The sequence below is a fragment of the Egretta garzetta genome, unplaced genomic scaffold, assembly GCF_000687185.1.
Source record: "Egretta garzetta isolate BGI_Z169 unplaced genomic scaffold, ASM68718v1 scaffold45, whole genome shotgun sequence".
In the NCBI taxonomy this organism is placed as follows: domain Eukaryota; kingdom Metazoa; phylum Chordata; class Aves; order Pelecaniformes; family Ardeidae; genus Egretta; species Egretta garzetta.
This window is the reverse complement of record NW_009260028.1, coordinates 9814530-9839462: the sequence shown is the minus strand read 5'-3', so window position 1 is coordinate 9839462 and position 24933 is coordinate 9814530. Positions and strand designations below refer to the sequence as shown.

General features: G+C 36.4%; 1 protein-coding gene across 2 annotated transcripts in view; it reads right to left on the bottom strand.

The window, feature by feature from the left end:
• Nucleotides 1–24933, bottom strand: part of DYRK1A (dual specificity tyrosine phosphorylation regulated kinase 1A) — a 57564-nt gene that overhangs the window by 4326 nt on the left and 28305 nt on the right. For both annotated transcript variants that reach the window (XM_035896350.1, XM_035896351.1), the window contains exons 2-10: nt 19207–19412; nt 9353–9445; nt 8299–8487; nt 7418–7565; nt 4177–4463; nt 1636–1782; nt 1123–1263; nt 532–838; nt 97–221 (exon numbers count right to left, since the gene is read on the bottom strand). In XM_035896350.1, coding sequence (XP_035752243.1) covers nt 97–221; nt 532–838; nt 1123–1263; nt 1636–1782; nt 4177–4463; nt 7418–7565; nt 8299–8487; nt 9353–9445; nt 19207–19412 — 1643 coding nt within the window. The remainder of the gene's footprint in view (nt 1–96; nt 222–531; nt 839–1122; nt 1264–1635; nt 1783–4176; nt 4464–7417; nt 7566–8298; nt 8488–9352; nt 9446–19206; nt 19413–24933) is intronic.

Below are 24933 nucleotides of genomic sequence, written 5' to 3'. Positions count from 1 at the left end.
TCACTCGTCAAATAAAGGTGTTAATTAGTGTTAGGGATTTAATATTCTCAGAAAATTCATATAAATCAAACAGATCAAAGCTTTACTTAAGCATACCTGTGGGCTGTGTGTTTCACAGTCCATAGCTTGAACAGCAGCAGTGAAGTGTCCACCACTATGTCGATGCTGGTGTGTGGGGTCTGACCGTGCCCTTCCACTGTTGCTTGTTCCAGAAGATCCACCTGTAAAATCATAACATGCACAATAACTGAAGAGACACAAAATTTACAATAAACTGTAAAACCATGACAACATGAAGACATTTAAACCGCTTCAAGGTAAAAATACAAGACCTATGATAATCATGCACATTTTTGCTCATGTACTTTTAATGTTCTGTTGAAGCAGTTACCTGTTCCAGCTGATTAAAATAATTATTTTGATGAGTATGAGTATTTAACAAAAAAAACCTAGATGGCATTTATCTGTGAAAGACTCCCTTGATGTGATTAGGAAACATAATTTTGTTATCTGTTAATGAGAAAAACTTACCTGAGCTTGAAGATGTACTGGAGGTGGTTCCTGAAGACTGCGACTGCTCCATGGCAGGACTCGTAGACACACTGTTACTTGTGTTTGTACCTTCGTCTGCTGTTTTCTTAAAGAAACTATGCTGTAGGGCATAATACGGTTGAATTCGTGTCTTGGGGTCATAATCAAGCATCCTTAAGATGAGGTCTTTGAACTTCAAGTAGTCAGCTACAGTATGACCCGATTCCCCAGCACGACGTCCACCTGGTCCTCCTGTTTCAACTCCTAGTATATTGTGAAGTTTACGAGTTCCGGGTGGTTTGTATTCCTGTTGGGAAGTTAGAAATTGCTTGAAATCAATTTATATATTAAACCTTGGATGTGCATAGTTTAAACATGCCAGAAAAGTAAGTCAGTCAAATAAAAGTAAGAAACTATTCAACACTACAGAAAGTGTTATTTAATCAACCTGTCTTACAACATGGAACAGTAACAAACAACAATAAAGCTATATTTTCAGTAAGGCAAGATGTAAAGCAAAATAACACCTCACCATTATACACATTTTTTTTAGGAGACAGTCCATATTCTCATCCTAGGTATGTAACTTACCCTTTTTCCATCTTTGGTCTTCTTCAAGTTCCAAGTGCCATCTGGCACCTTCTCAAAGAACTTTCTTGCTTTTGGTGCTTGGTCAAGGATGTGGGTAGGTGGTATCCCCAAAACTTCCACTATTTTATTCATTTGATCCACCTGTTCCAAACAAAGAATATTTGTGAAGAACATGTGACAGACAGCTGAGCACTGTGAGAGAGTGATATTATACAGTCACATGGGAAGCTAATGTTGACTATCCAGACAAGTTCTAAATGAATTGTGAGTTTAAGAAAAATCCAGTATGTACAAAACAAATTAGTGAATAAGGAGTAAGGGGGGACCCAGAAACGGAAAATTATTAACCAGCAATTTAGAGTTCTGACAAGACATTGCTGTCACTGACATTTATTCATTTTAGAATTACTAGACTTCCCTAATTTATGCATTACAATTAAACAGACACAAGTCATGATGAGAATTAACAAAAAAAAAGCAGCAAATTACTTGTACTGTAATATAGTGGCATACCTCATTTGCCCCACTAAAAAGAGGCTCTCCAGTGTGCATCTCAACTAAAATACACCCAAGGGACCACATATCAATTGCAAGATCATAAGGCATTCCCAGTAGCACCTCTGGTGATCGATAAAAACGACTCTGGATATATTGGTATATCTGAAATAAAAGCATCCAAAGGTAATACACAGCATCCAAAGAGCACTACTATGAGTCTGTATTACAAAACAGTACTACCATGAAATACATTCTTAGTGTAGGGTTTTTTTAGGTATCAGTGATACTAAAAAGTATTTTTACATTACATTTATAAAAATATGTAAAAGATAATTCTTAAGAAAATACTAGCATTCACAGTCCCACAAAATAAAAAAAGTGCAGATTCACTCATGATTACAGTATTTTACACTTCAGAGTTGATGAGTGCAATCTCACGCAATTACAGGTAATAACACCCCGAAATTTTAGTCTAGTGTCTCCTAAAGAAAAACTATTCCACAAACCACATCAGAATCACACAGCACTTCAGAAAAAATCTATAGCAAAAGATCAAAAGCCACAATTATGATGTGATGAAATGAGATTAAATTATCAGGACATTCCAGGAACTAGAAAACAACACATGGGAAAAAACAACCTCCTTCCACCCCCAACTATCCTGCTCATTTCACAAGACAGATAATTCTATCTTGTTTCTAAACCTGGAGACTGGCTTAACTGTAGGCATATTTAAAAATAAAATTTAAAAAAAAAAAAAACCCTTAACAAACAAACAAAAAACCCTCCCAAACCCTTCGCAAAAAAACAACCACCCAAAAGAATACCCAAAACAGAACCATATTCCAAGTAACATGCAATTTTATCCAGCACTTTCCACAAAGTTACTGATATTTCCTTACAGGTATTTAAGTTAACTTTAAGGGAGAAATACGCTAGGGTTTTGTATTTGTGCTTCTTAACATCTCAAAATTATCTTATTATTGACCTAAACAACTGATATCTCATTTCACCTCCTGGTGTCTTCCTTTACCCCAGGCTGAAAAGTTTCTAGTTTATAGCAAAAAGTCCTTTTATTCATCTAAATATATGGCTCACCATGGCTTTCAATACAATATTCAATATTCTGACCTGCTCTTCCCAAACTTATTATGGGAAAACACGATGAGGTGCTACTGCCAGTCCCAACTCCTCAAGAGAACTGGGGGACTTCTGTTAAAGTCAGTCCATAAAGGTTCTAAATTCAACTCATACAATGATCCCATCTGCAGTATTACTAGTCACACTTCTGAAACTTCATCTCTTTTGCAAATGTTGCATATTTTTGGGAGGTTTTTTGGTTGGTTTGTTCTATTTTTTTAACACCCAGCTTTCTCAAAGCAGAAAGATAGCATTCACAAATTTATAGGTAACACTGCCAAAGGTACACAACTGACCTGGGAAGGCTCAAAAACCTTTTTTCAAAGAAACTAAAATCTAACTTCTATCTGTAGAAGTCTTCCTTACCTCTCTAGCTAACAATTTTTTTTTTCAGTGCTAACAACCAGAGCAAGGGTACCCTGAATGGAAGTGGTCACTTGCTCAGCCAGATAAAATTCTTTCAACCAAGAAAGAGTCTATTTGCCCCAGACTGTAAGGTGCAAGCTGAACAGTACATCCTGATAAAACTTTTCCGTGAGCAAACTGTCAGTACAAATCAAGCACTTGAGGAATGTGGTTCAAAGCTCTTCCTAAAGAAAACAGGCTTTAGCATCCAAGCAGAATTATTTATGATCTTAATATATTAATAGTTACTGTATATATTTTAACATTTTTTAAAGCAAATATAGAGCTAATTAGCTATGCTGGATGCTCAACAGATTTTAAGAGCTCAGATAAAAAATGCATTCATCTTCAAAGTACATGAACAACAGGACACAATTACAATTTTTTGACAACTATTTAATATTACAGATCTATCATAATCTGAAGAACTGTTGAAGAGAAAGCAATCTGGCCCTTTGTCCTGGAAATGCTTTGCACATACACGTCTTTACTCATAGTAATACCACCACTAAACTCAATTCGGTCTTTGCACAGTTGCTGAAGTGTTTCTAAAAATGGGTTAGTTATAACCAGTATCTTTGCAAGCCAGCTACTGCACTCTCTTGACCCTCAAATATCTTCTTATCTCCAAGGCACACTAAATAGAGGACATGCTAAAGTGGAAGGAGTAATACATATGGAATTTAAAAAAAATGAGAGTGTTTTATTTAATAGCACTGTAGACTTCTACAATCAAATGCTGATGCACTCTGCATTAACAAAGCACAAAAACATAACCGAGGAGAAGTTTATCATTATGGTTAAAGTTTATCTACTACAGCACTAAAATTCATATTTAAAGCTCCTACGGACTGTTGATCTCTAACACCCTATGTAAAAAATAGTTACTATTTCATTTAAGTCATCATTAATAAAGTTTAAATTAGCTATCTATGTATTATGACTTAAAAATACTCATTTTTTTCATATCTATCCAACAGTAGCATAATTAGAATTTTTACTAATGCTCACCCTCTGTCCAAGTTGACACGAACTGCCAAAATCAACAATCTTGATAGCACTTCGTTTGGGGTTACAGAGCAGGATGTTCTCAGGTTTTAGGTCACAGTGAATGATACTAAGTTCAGGAGTCGCCAGGAAAAGCAATGCAGTGCACATCTGCTGTGCAAATTTTCGTGTCAGGTTCAATGAGACACCTCTGAAGTTGGTGTTCCGCAACAGATCATACAGATTGTAGGACAGCATTTCAAAGACTAAGCAGAGATGGTTTCGGAACATGAAGTGGCGTTTCAAATGCACTTTAAAAAGGGAAATAAAATAATTAACACATATCCTGCGTGGTAAGTATTAAATACTAATTAAAACACAATGCTCAAATATTGTAATCAATATGTAGGATGCTGACCTGTGAGTAAGATAATACAGTGTTACTTTTTTTTCCCCTAGATCTATGGTTATTTACAGAATATTGCTGCCACGCCTAGGGTACAGGGGGACATTTTACACAACTGAAGTGTCCTCAGGTGTACCTCAGTAAAGCTGTATTAACCAGAAAATTATTTAAAAGATAGAAGAGGTATTTTTTCAAAATAAGCTATCACTCCCCTATTAGCAAAGGCAAATATATTTGTGGGTAAATAAAAACACTGGCAAAAAAGACAAGAAGCACAAACTGTGTGTAACACAACCTTTATCACAACACTTTTGATCTTCTTCAGGGGTGAGTTCATTCCTCCACGCTCCTAAAGCTAAAATTGGATTCAGGTCCAAGCAGATTGGAAAAAAGTGTACATACAGCAGCATTCTCAACAGTAAAACAGATACTGCACTTTCGACTGAATTCTTTATTAGGAATTTCCCTTGCCTTTACAGAGAAAATATTTGACCGTCAGATTCCTTTAAAATATACTAAGACGCCACTGCAATTTATAAGCTGTGACTTCAGTTGATTACTTCAATTAATAAAAGTGATCAATATCCCAAAGGCATATTAATTTCAATCAGGCATAATCTCAATTTATGAAAGCAACCAATCCAGTCCAAATCAAATAATTTTTTTTCATTAAATAGGTGAAAAATTCATCACATTAATCTGTTTAGAGGTGAGCAGGGTTTATCAGTCTGTCAATCATTCAGGTTGGTTGCCACAAATAAAAGAAAATTGAAGTAGGAAGAATACTTCAGCCCTCAGATAAAAAGCAACACACTCTCCTCTTTGTCACAATAAAATCTCAAAGCAATATTAGCACAATGAAAAGTCAGACTTTCGATCAAGGTTATTACTTGGTGTCCTATGGATTTTTTTTTCTCTATTATCATAAGCCAGTTCCTTATGTGCCCCTTACAACTTACCTGTAACAACACCATTTGCTTCTACCCTGATGCAAGTTCCTGCAATGCATCATTGTCTAGACCTTTCTTATTTTCTCACCTTTGTCATATTTCCACTATCCTCCCACCAGGAAAGCACCAGCACCTTTTCATGTCTTCGTGGTCTTCCTACACTTGATTCCAATTCCTACCCACACCACCTAAGCTTACTGGACCTACCAGCTTGGCAAGAAACACCACTTACTCCAACTGATTTTTAACTACCAGCATGCTACTGGCCAGCTAGTACCACTTGCAACCACCACACGGCTCAAATAGTTTGAGTAAGAGCTGAACTTGCCTAGAGATCTCAGTTTCGCACGGTCAGTTTTTGCACAGCATGCAATACAATGTATGCATTCAAAACATTATCTATTTGGTTTTTTTCATCTTCACTGATGCTGCCACGTTCATTAAATACTGTGTTAAACAAAAGGGAACTATTCAAATATACCCTAATAGATTTGGCAATGAGCTTGAAACAAGCCTAAAACCACCTGCCTAAGCAAAGGCAGTATATATATTTCTCCACTGTTCAAAATTAACAGAATTTTGTTTCTTTTTTTTTGTTTCAGCACTGCTCTCTATATAAAGCCATCCTGCCTTAACCCACAGAGGGAGATTATATGACGTTCTGGTCCACTTCATTTTGCATGATGTTACAAACGGACTCTCCAAAAATTTGAAATTCCAAGAGCTTATTTGATGATGCTGATAGTGACTTTATTTGCTGCATATTAATCTGAAACTGGTCATGTCTTTAATGTTCCTGAAACATCTTTTTGATATAGTATGCTGTCAAGTTTAGTTTTTGTTTTACGTAAACATGTTATTAATAAATTTAAGTTAAAATACCTTGAAAACTCTTACACTGAATACATAAAATGTATTCTAAATTTAGTATTCTACAAAACAAGTTAAAATGTAACTGAATACTCATCAGATAATTTAATACCAATGTACATTAACATTATTTCAAAGGTTTCTTTCTAAACTACAGAAAGAAAAATTATTAATCCAATATACACATGCAAATCAGAAGGCATAGCTGTTATTATTTCAGCTTCTACAAACTAAAGGATGCCTAAAACTAGTTTAATTTTCTTTAATCGTTCTTTTTCATACTTCTCCATCTCTCTTTACAACATGCTGTTGCCTTCCTTCCATCACCTTTCTGCCCAATTCTCTACTCCAGAGGACAGACAGGATTTAGTAAACTTTTTATACAAGCTGACTTAATTTCATCATTATTATAAAGTTCAAGTAGCATTATAATAATAAGCCAAGGGAACAGCATTCCAGTCTACAGGAACCGTCAAAATCTTAAGCTTTAAAATATTTTCTGAGCTAAAACGGGCAACTCTTAACATTTACACAAGTCCTACCTCAGTTTTGTCATACAAAATTTTGAGCTCTTTAAACACACATGATCAAAAACGAATGATTAAGCTAGCCATAAAGCTACTGTATGATGCTGGTTTACATTAAATAGGCATGCTCTTATCCATGACAGTTCTGAGATAATTTAAGATACATTCAAGTAGTGGAAGAGATGCAAACTGCCACAGATCACAACTTCTGTGGAAAAGTCGGTCCATGGCAACTTCTTCAGGTGTCCAGATCATTAACTGGAAAAAGAAAGGTCTAAGAAGATCTCAATGCTGCAAAGTAACAACTCTGTTATCCCAAATAATTTTACACATTCTTTTTCTGGATCTGTTCCTGTTGCAAAGCAAACTAGAAAATTTGCACTAAATAATATTAATAATTTTAAAAGCTGTATTTTTCATTTCTTAAGCACCAGAAGCATCCTATGCTATATAGCAAGATGCAAAATATTCATAATTTGATTTAAAGAAATGAAGAATAACTGTTCAAATACCTATATAGTACTTCATCTCAGTGTCATGTTTGTTCATAAGCTCAAGCAGTCGCACTTCAATCTGGGCTTGGTTTAAGAAAGCCTTCTTGTTTTTTATTATTTTGATAGCCACCCACTCCTGTTCCACTCGATCATAAGCCTTTACAACCTGAAAGAGAAAAATCCAACACATCAGTAAACTCTCGAGTTTTCAAAATACAGCAAAACTCACTTACTAAACTTTCTGCACTTTCTGAATTCAGGGAAAACATTTTTAGATCTTTTGTTCTTTTCACTTATATTTCTTTTTTAAAATTTCTTCTCTTACATGATGCTACAATAAAGCCACAGTTGATCATGTGATGTTTAGTGCAGCGACGTCGCAAAATAGAACTGAGGCTCCCCACTGAGCTTCGCGAGGCTTCACTAAGGCAAGCATTATATCCAAATGCAATTATCAAATCATCAAGAACAATACTGTAAAACAACTGGAAAAATCTGTGAAAAACTAACAAAAGTACAAAAGAAAAGCTCCATCCTCCTTCCAGCTTTTTTCTCAAGCTTTGGCTACAACTATGAACAGTCAAAACAAATGTTGCTAAGTAACAGCTGTAATAGGTAATCCCTAGCACTAGACTATTGTTTTAATTTATAAACCCAAGTCAAACAGCTAAAAATGTGAACTGAGAGCAAAAGGCTGAGGATTTTCTCATTGCAAAATGCTTTGCTAGACCTACATACTGAAGTATATTCGAACATTATCTGTAGTAACAAGAAACAGAACAAAATACGAGCGTCTTGAGCAGGCACTCAGTATAACAGGAATAAGAAAAACACCACTTGAAATTAAATGCGTAGTATGTGTCACATAAATTATAGGTTGCTCAGCTGATACACATTACCTGTCCAAAGGATCCTTTGCCTATTAAAGAGTCAATTTCGTAACGATCCATCCACTTCTCCCCATTTTTTACAATATAGTCATAGTTGTCATCGTCATAGCCATCATTGTAAACTTTTCTCTCCTTTTTGTGACTGGAATCATCTCCTTGGCCCTGCTGATGCCGCCGTTTTTTTTTTGCATAGTAAACCTAAATGTGAAAAGTATATTGCTTAAAAGCACTTTCTAGAACATCAGTTCAACACAGAACAGAATCAGCTGTTATAATCATCATACCTAATCCTGTGATTTTAATATGCAACTTCTACTACTGGAAAATCCTCTCCTGCTATCACTCTATTTGAAGACAAGTCATTATACCAAAGCAAAGTCTTGATGAATAATTTAAAAACTTGGAAAGCAGATGTAAATAAATGTACATAACACGGATCCCTAGAGTCCATAGGTGCAAACAGGAAAGATATGTCACAGTACACTATACACACAGCAAAATTAAAATTGGTAAATAGGCTGGAAACAAGAGTTATCAGTTGCTCTTTCCACAAGACTAGAAAAGAAGAATTCCACAGAAGTCGGTAATCACTGCAGAAATCCCTTCTCATTCCCTACAATTGCCAAAGAGTTAGAAACTAACAGATGCTTTCCTATATTAACCACATAATTTTTATATTTTACATTTGCCAATAATATTTGATTAAATAATTTAGGGGAAACACTTTACTATTTTCCTTAAAAGTCCTTAGACACGTTCACAAAGGTTTATAGCATGAGCTAAAAGAGCGTTTGTGCGACTTCTACTTCCTTATCATGCAACAGAAAAGCTCAACATTTGCTTATAAAAACAGAAAATAAATGCCAGGAGAAAACAGTTCTGATGTGCTGGCCAGAAAGCGGGACCATGACATCAATGATCTCAGATGAGATGTGAACAACAGAGCGGAGGACTGATTTTTCTTATCTCTTCACAAGTTTATTCATAGAAAATATACTTAATAATGTACTGTAAACAAAAACTTCTCATTGATACGCATTACAAAGATAGCTGGAGCCATTACCTCATTAATATGCTTGTATGTTTTGATCAAATCTACGGAGAGTTTCCTCAGTGGAGCAGTGGCTGGATCACGGAAAGTTTGGGGCATCCGCCTCTGTAATATGATCATATCATGACTTAGAAAAAAAGCTAGGACTTCAACGATATTATTGAACCAAATCAGTTATTTCATTGCAACAATTTTTCTTTAAGCTGACATTTAAAAAAGAAAAACAAATATAGGAATCAAAAGAAATTGTTTAACAGTTAAGTTACTTTTTAAAATGTTTAATTAATCAATTAAAAAAAAAAATCCCAAGATTCCTACCTCTCCTCCCATTATGCCTAACAGGCTTAATCGCAAAAAACAGTTTTTTCCCTCAGTTAAAAATCTAGCTCCTTTGACAACAGAGATTCTTGCTGACATTATTCCTCTACCTCACAACTGATACACGAACTGTAACCGTATTTAATGTATAGCTGCATGAAAACCACAAATGGAAGTTAACAGTAATAACTACTGGAGAACTGTGGCAGTTTGCCACATTTAAACTGTATTTAGTTCCAAATAAAAACCCCTCAGGTGTACCACGCTTTGCAATATCCAGGCCTAAATCTAAATTTAAAACTTAAATAATATCTAAAGAAATCTAAAGCATGTACATGAACACCACACCTACTTTCAAAGTTTTACAACAATGTCCCTGAAAAGGTAGTCGTGTTCCTCATTTGTGTTTCCTAAAATTGACTACATTTAGAACAAAGCCATCTTCAGCAGCAGACCTTTTTTTTATTGGTTTCCTGAAGAAACAAGACTTCTGTGTGATAAAATTATTTGTGTGCCTGTTTTCTTTTTCTGTGCACACATACGCCATGTAAATTCTGGATCTACAAATCAATTTCTATTCCTCCTTAAGATTTGTTTGAAGTCTCAGAAAACAGAGTTCCTGAAAAGAGAAAGTTCCAAATGGCAAGCTGGAGGTGAGTAGTACCCCCAGTAAAGAGAACGTGGAAAAAACTAAGTCACAAACCATTTCATTTGGCTAAAACTGACTACCTGCTCAGCAGACACTTACTTAACAGCACAACTGTAGCACCAGACAAGCTCTGGCAACTTCTGTGTCTCACCCAGTGAGAGTGTCAGATGAGGAGCTAGGAGAGAGAGTGGTGAGATTAGTGTGACTTGTCCCCTAGCCTGCCTCTCTCTATTCCCTCTCTTCCCAACGACAGAAAACCACAGGGCAAGTTTAAGCAATTCCATTGGAGAAAAGCTTATTTCATGTATGTTAAAGCTGCTTCTACTTCCTTACTCATTATTAAGAGGGTTAGGTGAGTGAGTGCCACCATAGTCAGCCTCACGGCTCTTATCTCCCATTATCTCATCGCATGCCATCAAGTGTGCTCACGCTCATAACTCTTTTCACTTCCAAGTGCCTAATCTCATCTGCTGCCTCCTATTACAGCTAAACTGATACGCAGCCTCCTGCAGAGCTGAGGAAAGAGCATAAGCCGTCAACAAAAATAAGGAAACTGATTTTTATGTCAGTATTGCTGAACTAATAATTGAACTAGGAAAGCATAACTGCTCCTCTATCTTTTATGGTATTACTTAATACTTATCATGGTGGCTGTGCAAATAGCTCATTTTTTTGCTCAATGACCAAATTTAAAAAAAAAAAAAAAAAAAAAAATCACGTTAAAGTGACCCAAAGAAGTTCTCAGAAACAGAAGCGATAAAGAGAGTTTGTGCTTCTGAAATTGGACCTGAACTCAAGTACCCAGGCAACCACATATGAAAGCTAAACTCACACTCTCCCCCAGTGGATGCATAGACCACATGGGATGGGGGGGAAGAGAGCCAGAGCAAGACAGAGCATGAACAAGCGAGAGAGCTAAGAAGAGAGGAGGGAAGGCAAGGCACTTCCAGTAAGCTTACTGCACCCACATGAGGCTGGGACTCCCAACAGGTACAAAACTCAGTTGGAGCCGAAAGGTCCCGAAAACAGCAGTTCAAAGCTTTGATGCACACCACTCCAAATATACCTACATAACATTTTAACACCCCTGCAAGACTGCTGACTTGTGGTCTTTTTGATTAAGGAACGTTTCTCCGGAGACCATGAGATACAGTTAAACGTCCCTCAGGGAATTTTAACCCAAGTCACGCCCTAGGTGTTTGCTCCAGTCAATTCACTTTTGGATACACCCACTACCATCAATTTCCCTTAAGCAGGTTTACCAAATAAATTCTGTAATTCTTTTTTATTACAAGCAGGAATTTTGTAAACATCAGGAAAGTCTGTTTTAAAGTTTCCTAAACAAACTCCGACACATACAAAACATTTTTGTTTCTTCCTTTGGTCTGTCAAACAAATGTGAACCATTAAACAAATGACACCTAAATATGATCTTTTTTGGTTCTCTCCCACGGCACTGTTAAACAACTAAACAGCACCTAGTCCTAAGCCTAACTGTCACTGTTACAGGCTTTTCAAATGCAAGTATTTCCTTTAAATTTCTTAATCTGACTTAAAGAGATTATTGGAACACTGTTAGATTTTGCTGGTAAAAGAAACCATGTTGCAGTGCATGAACGCTGGCAGGGACCAATCTCTGTCCTAGGCAGACATCACCAGCACAGGGTCCCCATTACGCAGGTTACAAGTTTTAAGGAAAGAGTCTCAGCGTGGAAGAACTTCATAGTTCAGATCAAGTATTCAAGCATAAGGTTGCTCTACTTTGGAGACGGAATTTGTGGGACAAGTATTCATGTTTATTTTCTAATTTGTAAGTCAGATTTGCTTGCTTACTTAAAAAAAAAAAAATCTTCTAATTTCAACTCTGAAATAAGCAGCCTGGTGTAAAAAAAAAAAAATTAAAAAAAATCTAATTTGCTGCTCTTCCCTAATCACAAATAATTAAAATTCTGCAGGCTACCCCTATGTTGCTTGTAGCCAGTATGTTATTTGAAAATTGTGCTCTTAATTGTGCTTTCAGACAGTCACACATTTCTGAGGACACACTTTAACCAGTATGAACTTTTTAATATGTACTATTTTGCTATCCTAAGTTCATAAAGTTCTGGGTGGAGGAAGAGGAAGAATTGACCTTTTCTTCCTCCCCCTATTATATTGCAAAATTTGTAACATTCTCTTCTTTTTCCAAGATCCTTTTGAAGACTCTTGTTCCCTCTTCCTCACGATGGAAGACTATGGAACGAAGCAGTCATTATCCATTTCATACAAGAACGCTGTCAAATTTTTTATCACTGGGGTAATACTGATTTCCCTCTTGGCTTCAAAGAATTCTCAACCACAAAAAGAAAGGGGGGGAGGGGAAGGAAACAAAAAGAAAAATCCTATTGCACAGGCTTCAGTCTCTATCTGGTGGCCAGACAGCAACACTGCAACCTCAGATTTTCCTGAAGATCAAACACAAATCAAAAGATATGTTTGTATTTCAAGACTGAGAGACAAGAAACTATTTTCATTACAATTATGTATGTCAATAAATGCCCATCACATTCTGACTGCTCCACACTTATGCCTCAATGGAAACAGTACAGCCACCTGGGATGGTACATTGATGAAAATTACAAGTAAGGAACTGACATTTTATTTTCTTACCTATTAACCAAACACACATGACATATAGTGTTAAGAAGCAACCTGTAACTACTCTAAACAAAGAAGATTCAAATAAACACAAAAAAAGGCAACCAAGAGCCCCACTTACGTGTACTCAGCACACTTGACTTTTAACTCAGGTATGTTATTGTAACTAGCATAGTCTTTCAGGTTTAATGAATGAAGGAACGCAATATATTTCTCTCTCTTCGGACATACGCTTTGTTATCTAAAAAACAGATGGCACTGTTCCTTGCTAAATGCATTTTATTTTGATAATAGGAAATTCTGAGCAGATACATACATATTCTGTTAATGGAATGCTTTAATTCAGATTTTTTTTTAAAAGAACGATCCATCACTATCCACATTCATTAAAAAAAGGAGAAAAAAAAAAGAAAATACTGCTTGCATATAGTACATGTTCAATTTTACAGAGTAAATAATGAAGATTTTATAAGGGTTAGCTTTCAGCAAGAATTCCAATTGTAATGACTTGTTTAATAGACTCCTGTATTAAAGAACTGAATGTACCAGTCTCATCTTCTATGCCGCTTGCTATTCAAAACTCTTCTTGCATCATGATAATATAGGATAGGAAGTCAATGCTAAACTCGTATCATGGTGGGCAGCCATACAATAGATGGTGTCTCCAGACGGTCAAACAACAGATTTTTAAATGCTGTAACCACAAGCCACAGTAACACTTCCCAATAATATACAGCGAACTTCAGATTTTTAGAAAAATGACGAAAGAGAAAAAAGTGTATGTGCCATGTAAAAAGCAAAGAGAAATCCAAGACTATTCTTCAAACTTGCTGTACTCAGAGCCAGAACTGTATGCAGGTAGGGACAGAATTTCAGTCCCATTACTTAATCATTGACTTGTGTTCTGTTAGTATTTCCCTCCTATTCTGTCTTCCTTCCCCAAATAAATAAGGTTGCTGAACAAAAGTAATGGTAAGAAACAAATGCATTTGAAGTTAAATAAATAAATAGAACCAGCAAGGAAAGAGGGGTCATCTGCCAAGATTTTATCCTGATTCAACACAACCATTTAAAAAGAAAAAAACAACAACAAAAAAAAAAAGCAGTGGGGAGCAGGAGGAATAAAAAAAGGGGAATGAAAAACCCCACTACAAAATTCTTGTTGCTGGAGTATAAGCATCTTTTTCTAAAAAATGTCTGCAATAGATGGAAAGTGAGAGAAATGCTTTTACTGAAATGAATTGCATGCTCACATTTGTGACAGTCTGGTGAAGACTGACCATCACTAATAATAATGTTGCTGATTGATTAGGCAGCTGAAGTAACTGAGCTAAGGATTTGCTACTGCCTGCTAGAACACTAACTTTGCAATGATCTAGCTGCAATCAATAAAATCTCTGGTCAACATCTGATCTGGTCAGTAAAACCTAGAACTTTGCAGGTGATAAGTGATCTTAGATACATTTGGAGAGAAAGATGTTTAGCAGTCAGCCTTTGACCTTTGAATTCCAGGTGCTTTGTGAAAGCTAAACTGTTGGAATTTGTTACCAAAATCTGCCCAGGAATCTCACCTCAACTTCTTTATCAGATAAATCAATTTTCTCATCTTTTGTACTTAATATAAAACAATTCCAGGCAATCTGAGTATCCATGATGAAGATAAACATTAACACAGCACAAAAGAAATGCTTGTTTGAAGTTGTGAAAACTTTTAAGGTCTTATCTTATATTCACATCAGGCTATGTTGAACTCTCAAGATGCAACCAGCTGAAACTGGACAAAGAAATATTACTGTTTGTTACTGCTAAAGGAGAAAGATCCCATTCTATTCACTCTAGGCCACATGCTCTTACTGCTTTCCTGAAGCTGGCTCTGGCATCCGTCAGAGAGGTAAGACCACACAACCAAGAACAGGACTCCAGCCAGCCAGCAAGCCCAGTACTTGGTAAATCACAGATTTTAAAGTAAACCCTTACAATCCAGCAGTTTTCGGGAAACAAAAGCCTTAAGCCTAACTACTGAAGAAAAAAAAAAATTAAAAAGCCAGAGCTGGAAGTTTTTAACTGTAATTTAAAACCTCATAAATAAATGAAAAACAAAGCAAGCTGGTTGGCTTTGAAGTATCTTCCTGTTATTTGTTCCTTGCCAACGATGAGATGAGTAAGTTGTGGCCACCATGGCCATAAAGCAATAGGTGCAAGAGAAGATTATGTAAATAATACTTTATGGGTAACATATACTATAAATACACGTAATTTATATAACTTTAATATAAATTGCCATTACTGTTTCCTAACCTTTAATCTGCAACTGCGAATGATTCATAAAATACCAGAATATGGTCTGTAAGCCATTACAAATCAAAAAACAAGCAGGACAGGGCAGGAATAAAAACAATAAATTAACATTCAAGGCCTAGCCTCCCCATTATTTGGTTATGAATGAAAATCATTACAGAAACTTGAACAAGACAATACTCCAAAAGGAAAAGTCAGTCTTCAGTAAAAAGAAAGACACAAAACTAACCTGAAAAAAACCACAAGGCAGGTCACCTTTGCTATTTATCAGAACGACATCATTTACAGAACATGCTGCTGTTCTACATGCTAAAACTGAACAGCTACTCTTGGCAACTGACAGGCAGTATCGTTATGTATCTTGCTGCAGCCCGAAGAAATTTACTTTCGGAAAGGAACTACTTGCTATCCATTATTTCTATAAAACTTCAGCATCCCAAAAGCTGAGACTTCATCCTGGGTCAATTTTGTCTGGATTTGGACAAAATAGGCTGTTTACAAAGTTCAGCAAAGGTAGCAATCAAGAAAGTAACCTCTGTAACATTTGTATTCTCAATTCCTCCAGTGAAAGATTCACTCCAAGGTATGCTAAGCTGCCCCGCAAATTATTTAACAGAAGTAAGTTTATTGAAATGATGGACTATTTCGGAGAGGAGAGGGCAGCCTTTCCGAGGAAAAGGCAATTTGCCTGGGCAGAGTGCTGCCTCGCAGTGAGGCTGGCAATGCAGTGCGGCACTCTGGCCAGCAGATGGTGGCTGGAGCTCGGGAAAGAATTTTGCCTGGCAGTCCCGGCACAACCACCGTCGACCTTGGGAGATTCCCGCTTCCTTGACCCATCTGCCTACTGAATCAGCAAGGTAATGGAGCGCTCTCAGGAGCAAAGGGGCTGACAACTCACTGCTAACCAACTGTTGAACGCTTGCACCCAGATAGGCTACTTGTAGGCTGCTGAAATCAGTAGCACCAAAGCTGACCCAGTGGTCTAGGCTGCTGGCAACTACTGTTGCGTTAGGAAATTCTGGGAGACTGAAGCTTGGAGACCTAACTTCTCCTCTGTTTGACTGGATGCAAGACATCGCATTAAAAGGATCCACCCTCTTAAGATTTACACCTCCAGTGTCTGCAAAAAGTCACCTTTTTCTTCCTCCTATTTTTTATGGCTATTAGATCAATCTATCACGCCTTCTACAACAGTCAGCCTATTCTTTTTGCTGCCCAAGTTAAAAACATTATCTTCTTAACCGTATGTCCTTGAAAACATAGAAGTATGTCACCTTGTGTGACTGAAGAGAGTATGCCATTACTAAAAGGTTAGTCTGGTGTTACAAGCTTTAGTAACAGGCAAACACATAACAACAGAAACAACTAGTGGTGGGCTTCCAACACAGGAATGAAACAACCACATAAGGATGGTTCAGAAAATGATCTCTGCAAGTTTTTCAGAGCTGATATACACAGGACAGAACTGTTCTTACCAAGGACAGAAACAAGCTGCAGCATATTCAAGGCAATACCTTGAATAAAAAGGATTCCTACAGAAATATCATAAAGAAAGAATCTGTAAGATGTATGTATCATTTAGACATGAAAACCTAGATGGTATGCAGATTACATCTGGAACAAAAGGCAAAATGGTAGTTCACAGCAATCGAGAAATGTAAGTCAGAACAAAGCCTTCAACAATGGAAGGTCATGGCTTTTATAAGACAAAAAAAAAAAAAAAAAAAAAAAAAAAAAGAGTAAGAGTTAAAAGCTCTAATCAAGATGAACCAGAGCTGACAAAAGGGCTACTGAAAGAGAAAGAACGAGAAATTTTTTTTGCACGGAGACAAGGTCTAGAGCAGATGATCTGACTCACTAGCATAAAGACATTAGCTGGATTTGGGTTTGGAGGTAAGATTAACCAGAAGCACAATGAAAAGGCAAAAAGCCATTGAGACTCCCCGACAGATGCTCATATAGAACCTCCATACCCACCTGGAATCTAGTGAGGAGAACTGTTTACAGGACTTGTTGACGGGAGAGGCACAAGAACTCGAAGGAGGAAAGTCATAAAAGGCAAGTAGTCAGAAGACTTCAAAAAGTTGCCCACCACCAAAGTCAAGGGTGCTGAAAGCAGCTCACAAAGGATAAAGGAATAACAAGTCTAAGCTGCTTCAGCAGAGGACTATAAAGACTATAAAAGCAATGCAATTACAGTAAAATAGGAAGACAGAAGCTACAATGCAGAAAAAACAAGACAGAACTGGAAAAATAAAAACAATTATTCTATAAAACAGTGTTAGTGGTGCAAAGACAGCTTGATTGCCATTATCAAGGTGGCCAGCTGATCATTTCTTCATATGGATAACTTCCCAGAGCCAACCACAGCTTTTCCCTACAATTTACATCCTCATTTCAGTGGGCTGCATTCTTTGGTCAAAATTTCTTGGCTATTCTCCAGAAACTGTTCTTCAGCTTTCTATTATTCAGCCACCATTTAAAAGCCATTGTGACCACAAACAGCAACAGATGGTGATACATCCTAAAGTTCCTTGATTTTGCTTTTTGGTTTGAAAACATGAACAGCTAAGCATTACTGTACACTAAAGCTCACAAATGTGACGCCAGATTGTAATACCTGGATAAGTACCTTGAAAGGTTTAAGGAACACAGCAACTTTTCTTAATTGGCAGACTGATTCACTAATCTCATTGTGGAGGTTTCAAGGAGGCCTTTAACGTAAAAAAAGTCATAGAGATTGTAGATTTCTCAAGCTAAATATGATTATATATGAGCAGATTTACTCTTCCTACTGAATGGCTCTCATGGAAGTAAAAACATCCTTTGCCAACCCCATTCACTTTGCCATTCTTCACAGAGCCCTAGTCATTACAGTTCTCCAAATCCTAATATCAAATATCCTGTCACTTAGTTTGACCATTCTCATCCTCCCTAATCCTTCCCTCTTTCTGCCTAACTGCCTTCCTACAGAGCAATACCAACAGAGCATCTCTTGATGGTACTGTAGATTTTTCTACCAAAGCCACTTTGAACAGAAGAACAGACCTGAATCCAGTAGCAGCAAAAGACTTCACTCTCAGTTCTCTTTAGGTGGAACATGCCTCATCAACCTGCACCAAGTTTTGAAGCTCTGACTTACGGACCTCTGGATATTAAGCTTTGAAACCTATCTGCATTCACGCTTCCAAAACTGGGCTGTGACATTTTTAAGAAAGCAACAGAATTATCTCTTACACAGGGGCAATACCAGCTCTTGTGGCTAGGAGCCTAGCACTATTAGTTAGGAACCTACTTCAGCAGTTCTAGCAACTCAAAAGCAGTAAGGAAGAAACACTGATCTTGACAGTTCAAAAGCATCCATAACCATCATCACATCCCTGTGTCCATTTTACCTCCTTGCAGTAGTAAGTAGTAAATTAGTAGTAGTAAAACCCCAATGATAGCATAGATTTTGCTTTTTTTTTTTAATAGTGTATCTTCCTTAATAAAATGTGTCTTTTGTGCAAACCTCTCTATTCCAAATACACTAACCAGTGACTCTGCATTAAAACACTGCCCATTAGAACAAGTAATAAAGCAATCACATTCTAACAAACCTAACAAACACCCCTAAAAAAAAAAAAAAAAAAAAAAAAAAAAAAAAAAAAACACCTCTCCTTCCAACTCTCCACTTGGACAATCTTTTTCCCCCTCTCATCTCGAAAAATGTTAGAAGTAGAATAAACACAAAAAATATGTACCAGATGTTTAAAAACAACTTCCAGAAACTTGTTTGTCCACCTATCCCTGAAGAGTCAGAAGTTAATTAGTTAAAAAAGAAAAAGAAAAAAAAAAAAAAAAAAGAACCACAACCAAAAACCAACACAAAAACATATGCCCTGATCCTGTAATTTAAGGATCTGTAATAACTCTTTAGAGAAACACTTAATACATTTAAAATTACTTTTTTGTTATCACTTACCTGGTTAGTTAAGGTTAGTAGAGGTGGCTCAATCTGCTCAGCATATAAGGTAGAAACCTGTTGGTCATTTATGTTCTGCTGCCGACGATCACTGTACTGCTGATGCGTATGGGGCATCTGTCCAGCCATCTGAAGGCCAGCAGCATGGAATGAAAACGATGGTGCAAGCCGAACAGATGAAGGTTTGCATGCTGAAGTCTCTCCTCCTACAAAGACAATGTGAGTTTTTAATGCAGTTAATGGCTTGAAAATATTTACCACCTCCATCTCCTAGCTTACAAAGTTTATAAACACTAATAGTTTCACCGTTTTAACATAGACAAGTTTTCATACACAATGAACCCCGAAATCATCATCCTCATGTAAAAGTTACCTAGCTGAAGTGCTTCCTCCTATTTCATTGTGACAAATTATTCATCGTTTATTCCTGTTTATCATTAACATCCCTTTTCTAACATCTTCACCTAGGTGTCATAACACAACCAGAAGTTGACAGGGGTTATTTTCAAAGATATGAATTTTCTGTATGGATTCCATGAAAGCCAGAAAACCACACAAGTTTTGCCCTTCAAAGTTGCTCACAGCAACTTCCTGGACTGACTACACAAAAAGAAAAGAAAAGCTAGTGCCCAGCCTCAGGAGCTCATCTTCCCTGGCCTCAATGTTTACGCCTTCCTACAAACTGCTTAGCTCACTAGCCTACATTTTTAACTTCCACCCTTCTTCCAATGCACACTGTACTTCAAAACTCAGCTTCTCAACTCCTACTGCCGAGTATCATCAAGCTATAGGTAGCAAGCACTGTAACTTGAATTAATTCCTTTTAGGGAAGGTGAAGTCAGACTGCAAGAAGCAACTGCAAAACAACTGCAAATCAAGAGACAACAAAACACTTGGTGTCAAGTTGCAGGAGAATGGCAAACCGTATGGCCAAAGTACTAGATTCTGTAATACCCTGAAAAATGCCAAATTCCACAGGTACAGAATCTGCATCTAACCAGAACAGATCCCGCACCTCTCAACTCTTGTTTCAGACATCCATCAGATGGCATTTAATTGGTTCATACTCCACTTACATCTCCACTGTCCTCTTAACAGTAGAGGACAGATTAAAGTACAATTCAGTTTTCTTTGTTTGCTAATGAAAGTTTAGCACTTTCCACATCTAACATCCATCCCTTTGCTTCTTGCTGACTATGCGGGAGGGGGGAAATTCTCTAAATGGATGCCATGTTGGCAGAACATAAGAAACTGAGCAGGATGGGACAAGCAGCCACGCACGCTGAAGCCAACATTGCCACTGAAGGAATAAGGGTGTAATCAGAAGCTGAAATCTGGAAACACAATTATTGGTAAAGATTAAATTTAGAAGCAAGATGTGAAATAATTAAGCACCTTAACCAGCAAGGGAAATCCCCATTTCCTTTACAGTCAAAACATTGCAAGAAAATATAATCAGTAGAAAATAGCAGATGAACACTGCCCATCAATTTTACTTTCTTAAAAATAACTGACTGCTCAATTTTCCAACTATTTGAAGTTGAGAAAAAATAAAATATTGAAAATAATACTGCATCATTGTCTTAGCACCTATCAGGGCAGTAGAAAAACCAAATGGGATGAAATCAAACACCATTTTACATTGAGATCATTTTAGAAAAAAATAACCAATAAAAAAATTCAAAATAATATTCAGCTATAAATAAGAAAGCCTATATATAGTATAATCACTATTACTTTAAAAGGGTGAAGTAAAATTGTACAGTGAAATACCCACTGACAGATCACTGGTGGTTTTCTCCAGTGTTACTGGAGTACTACCAAAAGACTAACAGAACAAACTGCTCAAGAAAATGAACTGGTTGCCCACAAGTACCCACATATTTTCACAGTGTTTCATTAAATCTTCAAACATTTTACTTAAAAAAAAAAAAACAAAAAAAAACCCAAAAAAACCAAAACAAACAAAAAAACCAAAACCCACCAACACAACAACCCCAAAACCCAAATCTTCACAAAATATCTAAGATATATGAAAACTCCTTTTTTTGTGTGCATTAGGGTGCCTCTGGTAACATGATAAAGTATCAAGATGACCTTACAAATGGAAATAAAGAAATTCCTGATCTAAAACCACTGTAAGCTAAGTCAACTTAACATTGCACAGAAAATTACTCTCTTCTTTACAATGTCCATTAAAAACTGCTTTGTGAATTTTAACACAAATACAGAACCTAGTAAGCAAAACTGTCCTCCAATATTTAAAGATACAGTGAAAATAACAGTTAAATAGCTGAGTGTAAACTTTTAAAAATATTTGCATCTTTTTCTGTTTTCATCCCAAGTAACAACTTATGTTCACCTACGAATTGGGAAACAGACTGTCACCTTTTTGTAATTTAAAATTATGTACTATGAACTTCACAAGCTCACATTTAAATACAGGGGAAAATATGTGCAAAGATTCTAATGCATCAGCTGATCCCTCTCAAAGATATCATGGTTCCGTCATATATTAATGCATCTGTCACTTAGTTAATGTAAAAACTGTATATAAATTTTTTTCCTCACTACTGTATTTTTTAAAAATCTAACCTCAACTTTCACTTGAGAATCAGAGTTAATCTTCCATCTACACAACTTAGTAAATTTAGCCTACATTTACTTTTCAAGATATACTGAACACTCCTGCAAGAATGGGTGAACACATGTAAGATGTTATTTGGTATGTCTACTTTCTGCTCTTTTCATTTCTGCTGATCTGCTAAAAAAAAAAAAAAAAAAAAAAAAACCCCCCCTAGCCACATCATGTTGACTCAAGTAAAAGTCAAAATAATACTTAAATCAGATAGTCAAAAAATATCACAAATTCTAAATTGTAGAGCCAATTGCTTTAAAAGTTCTATTTCTTGTATTTTTTTACCCCAGGCCACAGTTTCCCCATAGCATACTAGATATCTAGCCAATTAGATAACTTAATAAAAACAAATTGTATTTCAAAAAATTCTGCACTTGCAACGTGTCCCTAAAGCAGAAAGCTCACATATATACACACAAAAATCCCAGTAGCATGGAGTTCTTATTTACAGTTTGACTTCATAGTATCTTCTGACACTCACTCAAAAGAACACAACAGATCTGAGGATAAACTGAATAATATGCTAAGCACACTTTTTTTTTAAAAAAAAAAAAAAAGAAGAAAATTAGAAAATTATTAGAAGTATAATTATCCCACAAAAGAACAGTCATAATACTCATGTTTCACTTCAGCTTTCAACTTTTGACGCTTGCACATCCCTTCTCTCCCGAGTCCACTAGCAGGACAGTGAGGCCGAGTTTTCCTGGTCTTCCAAATCGATGATGGTCAGTTGGACAAACTCAGTTAATTCAGCAGTAACACCCAAGAAAAGAAAGCTTCGTAATTTATAACAAGGCAACTGGACTGCAGAATCACAAAGGAAGTTTCTCTAGGAACCACAGTTTGACAAATAACTTATTTTATTCATTCAATCTAAAATTTTTTTGAAGATTCAATGTTTGTGGTTAACAAGCATTTACCTATTTGCTTGGAGGTAAGTCATATACAACCTATGATGTCAACATACATGAATAAAAATTCTATCCAACAAGAAACTTTTTATAAACCATTGTTCTTTGGTAGAAAGGTAAAACAGTTTCACAGAGTGGCACTGAATCTCAGAAAAAGGGACATTATTAAACATTATTAAAGAGCCTGACTAGAGTCTCATGATCTAAAGTTTGTTGCAAGTAGATGGATGGAAATTGGCTAGCTCACACCACATGTTCTTATACCAAATAGAAAGGCATTTTAACAGTCTCTGTGAAGATGGTGGTATCAACCCGTAACCATGTTAGCAGTAAACAAAAACTAGCTGGATCAAAAGTTTAAGAAGCATAACTATTGTCTCTAAAAGATCAGTAGCCAAGTTATTTTCATCTTTACGATTTCTTACTGTCACTGAAATGGAGACGTACAAGCTCACAGACTTCTCTTGCTGAAAGCAGTCTTAACTATGAACAAAACCAAGTAATGTTCAGGATATGGTCCCTGATGAAAAACTGGCCCTTGCCACATTTCAAACTATTTCCATGATACCTGCAATCCTACCCCGCTACAACTAACCCCAAGAAAACACTCATAACTTACTATTGTGAGCCAAGAAACACCTAATGACATGTTAGGAAGAAATGAGGGGGTAGAGAAGAATTGGCTAGAAGAGCAATCTTGACCTCCTTTAGTTTTAGGCTGGGGAGTCAGTCAGCTATAGAAATAAGAACACTTGTGTACATCCATTAATACAGGTTCACAAAACCCCTGGTGGATGAAGTTCATTTGGAAAGCTCTAGACATTCAAAAAACTTATCTACTGACCACCACGGGAACACTAAAATCCACAGGAGCTCGTTACCATACCACATCCATAACTTCTACAGGATAGAAATATCTAAGGAACAAGGTCTAGTCAATCATCAATCTTTCATTCTAATCACTGTAAGTTCAAATGATTACATGTTGTGAAGCACCTTGGGAAGGAAACAAAGTGACAGGAATCAAAAAGTATGCCAAGATCTCTATGCATGAAGTACATTAAAGGAAGAGATTACAGATTGGGAGTGGGTAGGGCCTTACCTAATGTGTTAGTTCAGGGAATGGCATAAAAATGTACAGTTTTATGTATGTTTACAGTTGAAGTTTTTACAACAAACATTTATTTGCCTGTTACGAGATTAAATCAGAACTTGTCATAAAGAAGGCTCAGCTACAGAAGGCATCCCTTATTTCAGCCTTAGAAGTGTATGTCCCTCTTCTCTTACAGTCATGAATATAACACTCTTATTTCATTAGGGACATTCCACACACGATAATACAAGCAAAAAATAAATCTTAACAGTAGTAACTTCTTGACTTTTGTAAATTCACTGTCTCTGGAAAGTAACAAGTGAGGAAGAAGTGAGCATTAATAAAATGCTACGCTGTTGTACGAGCAAACCACTGTAACTACAACCGGAAGAAAATGTTTAAAAGGGGACCAATAGCATAGATGTGACAATAGAGAGAACTTAAATTATAACCTCAAAAGAGGTTCATAACTCAGAACTATCTGAAAATACAGATACTGCAAAAAATGGATTGCCCCATCGTATGGAAGAAGGGTTTATTTCTTTAAAGCATCACTTTAACACAGTGGAAGAGCACAAGTTCAAGAATATATTTCTTTATCTGGTGAGGATGGGAAATACTTCTCTCTTTCAAAATAGGTTTGGTTTATATTATTTTCCAAGTATCAAAAAATTAGTAACTCAAAGTAGAAAAATATTTCAGATGGTAGTTATTGAACAGTCTATAAATGAACTACAGTTGGTTTAATATAGGAAAGTTTTTGGTAAAATTTCACCTAATTTTTAGAAACTCATCACAGTTTTAAATTCAATTTCCTATCTCACCCATTTTACATTCTGTTATTCCCATTTTGACATCACTCTACATAACCCATTTAAACATTACCTCCTTCCCCCCAAAAAGTATCATAAGGTAACATAGTGGTGCAATGCATTGCTGGCCTTCTCCTTTCAACATAAAGCAAGGCACAAATACTCACTGACTGACTGTAAAGAGTTGCAGGTGACAAGTGCGCCACTGCATGAGTGGATCACTGTGTCTGAAAAAAAATGTGTATTGTGGTCATTTAAATTTAGTATCTAAGA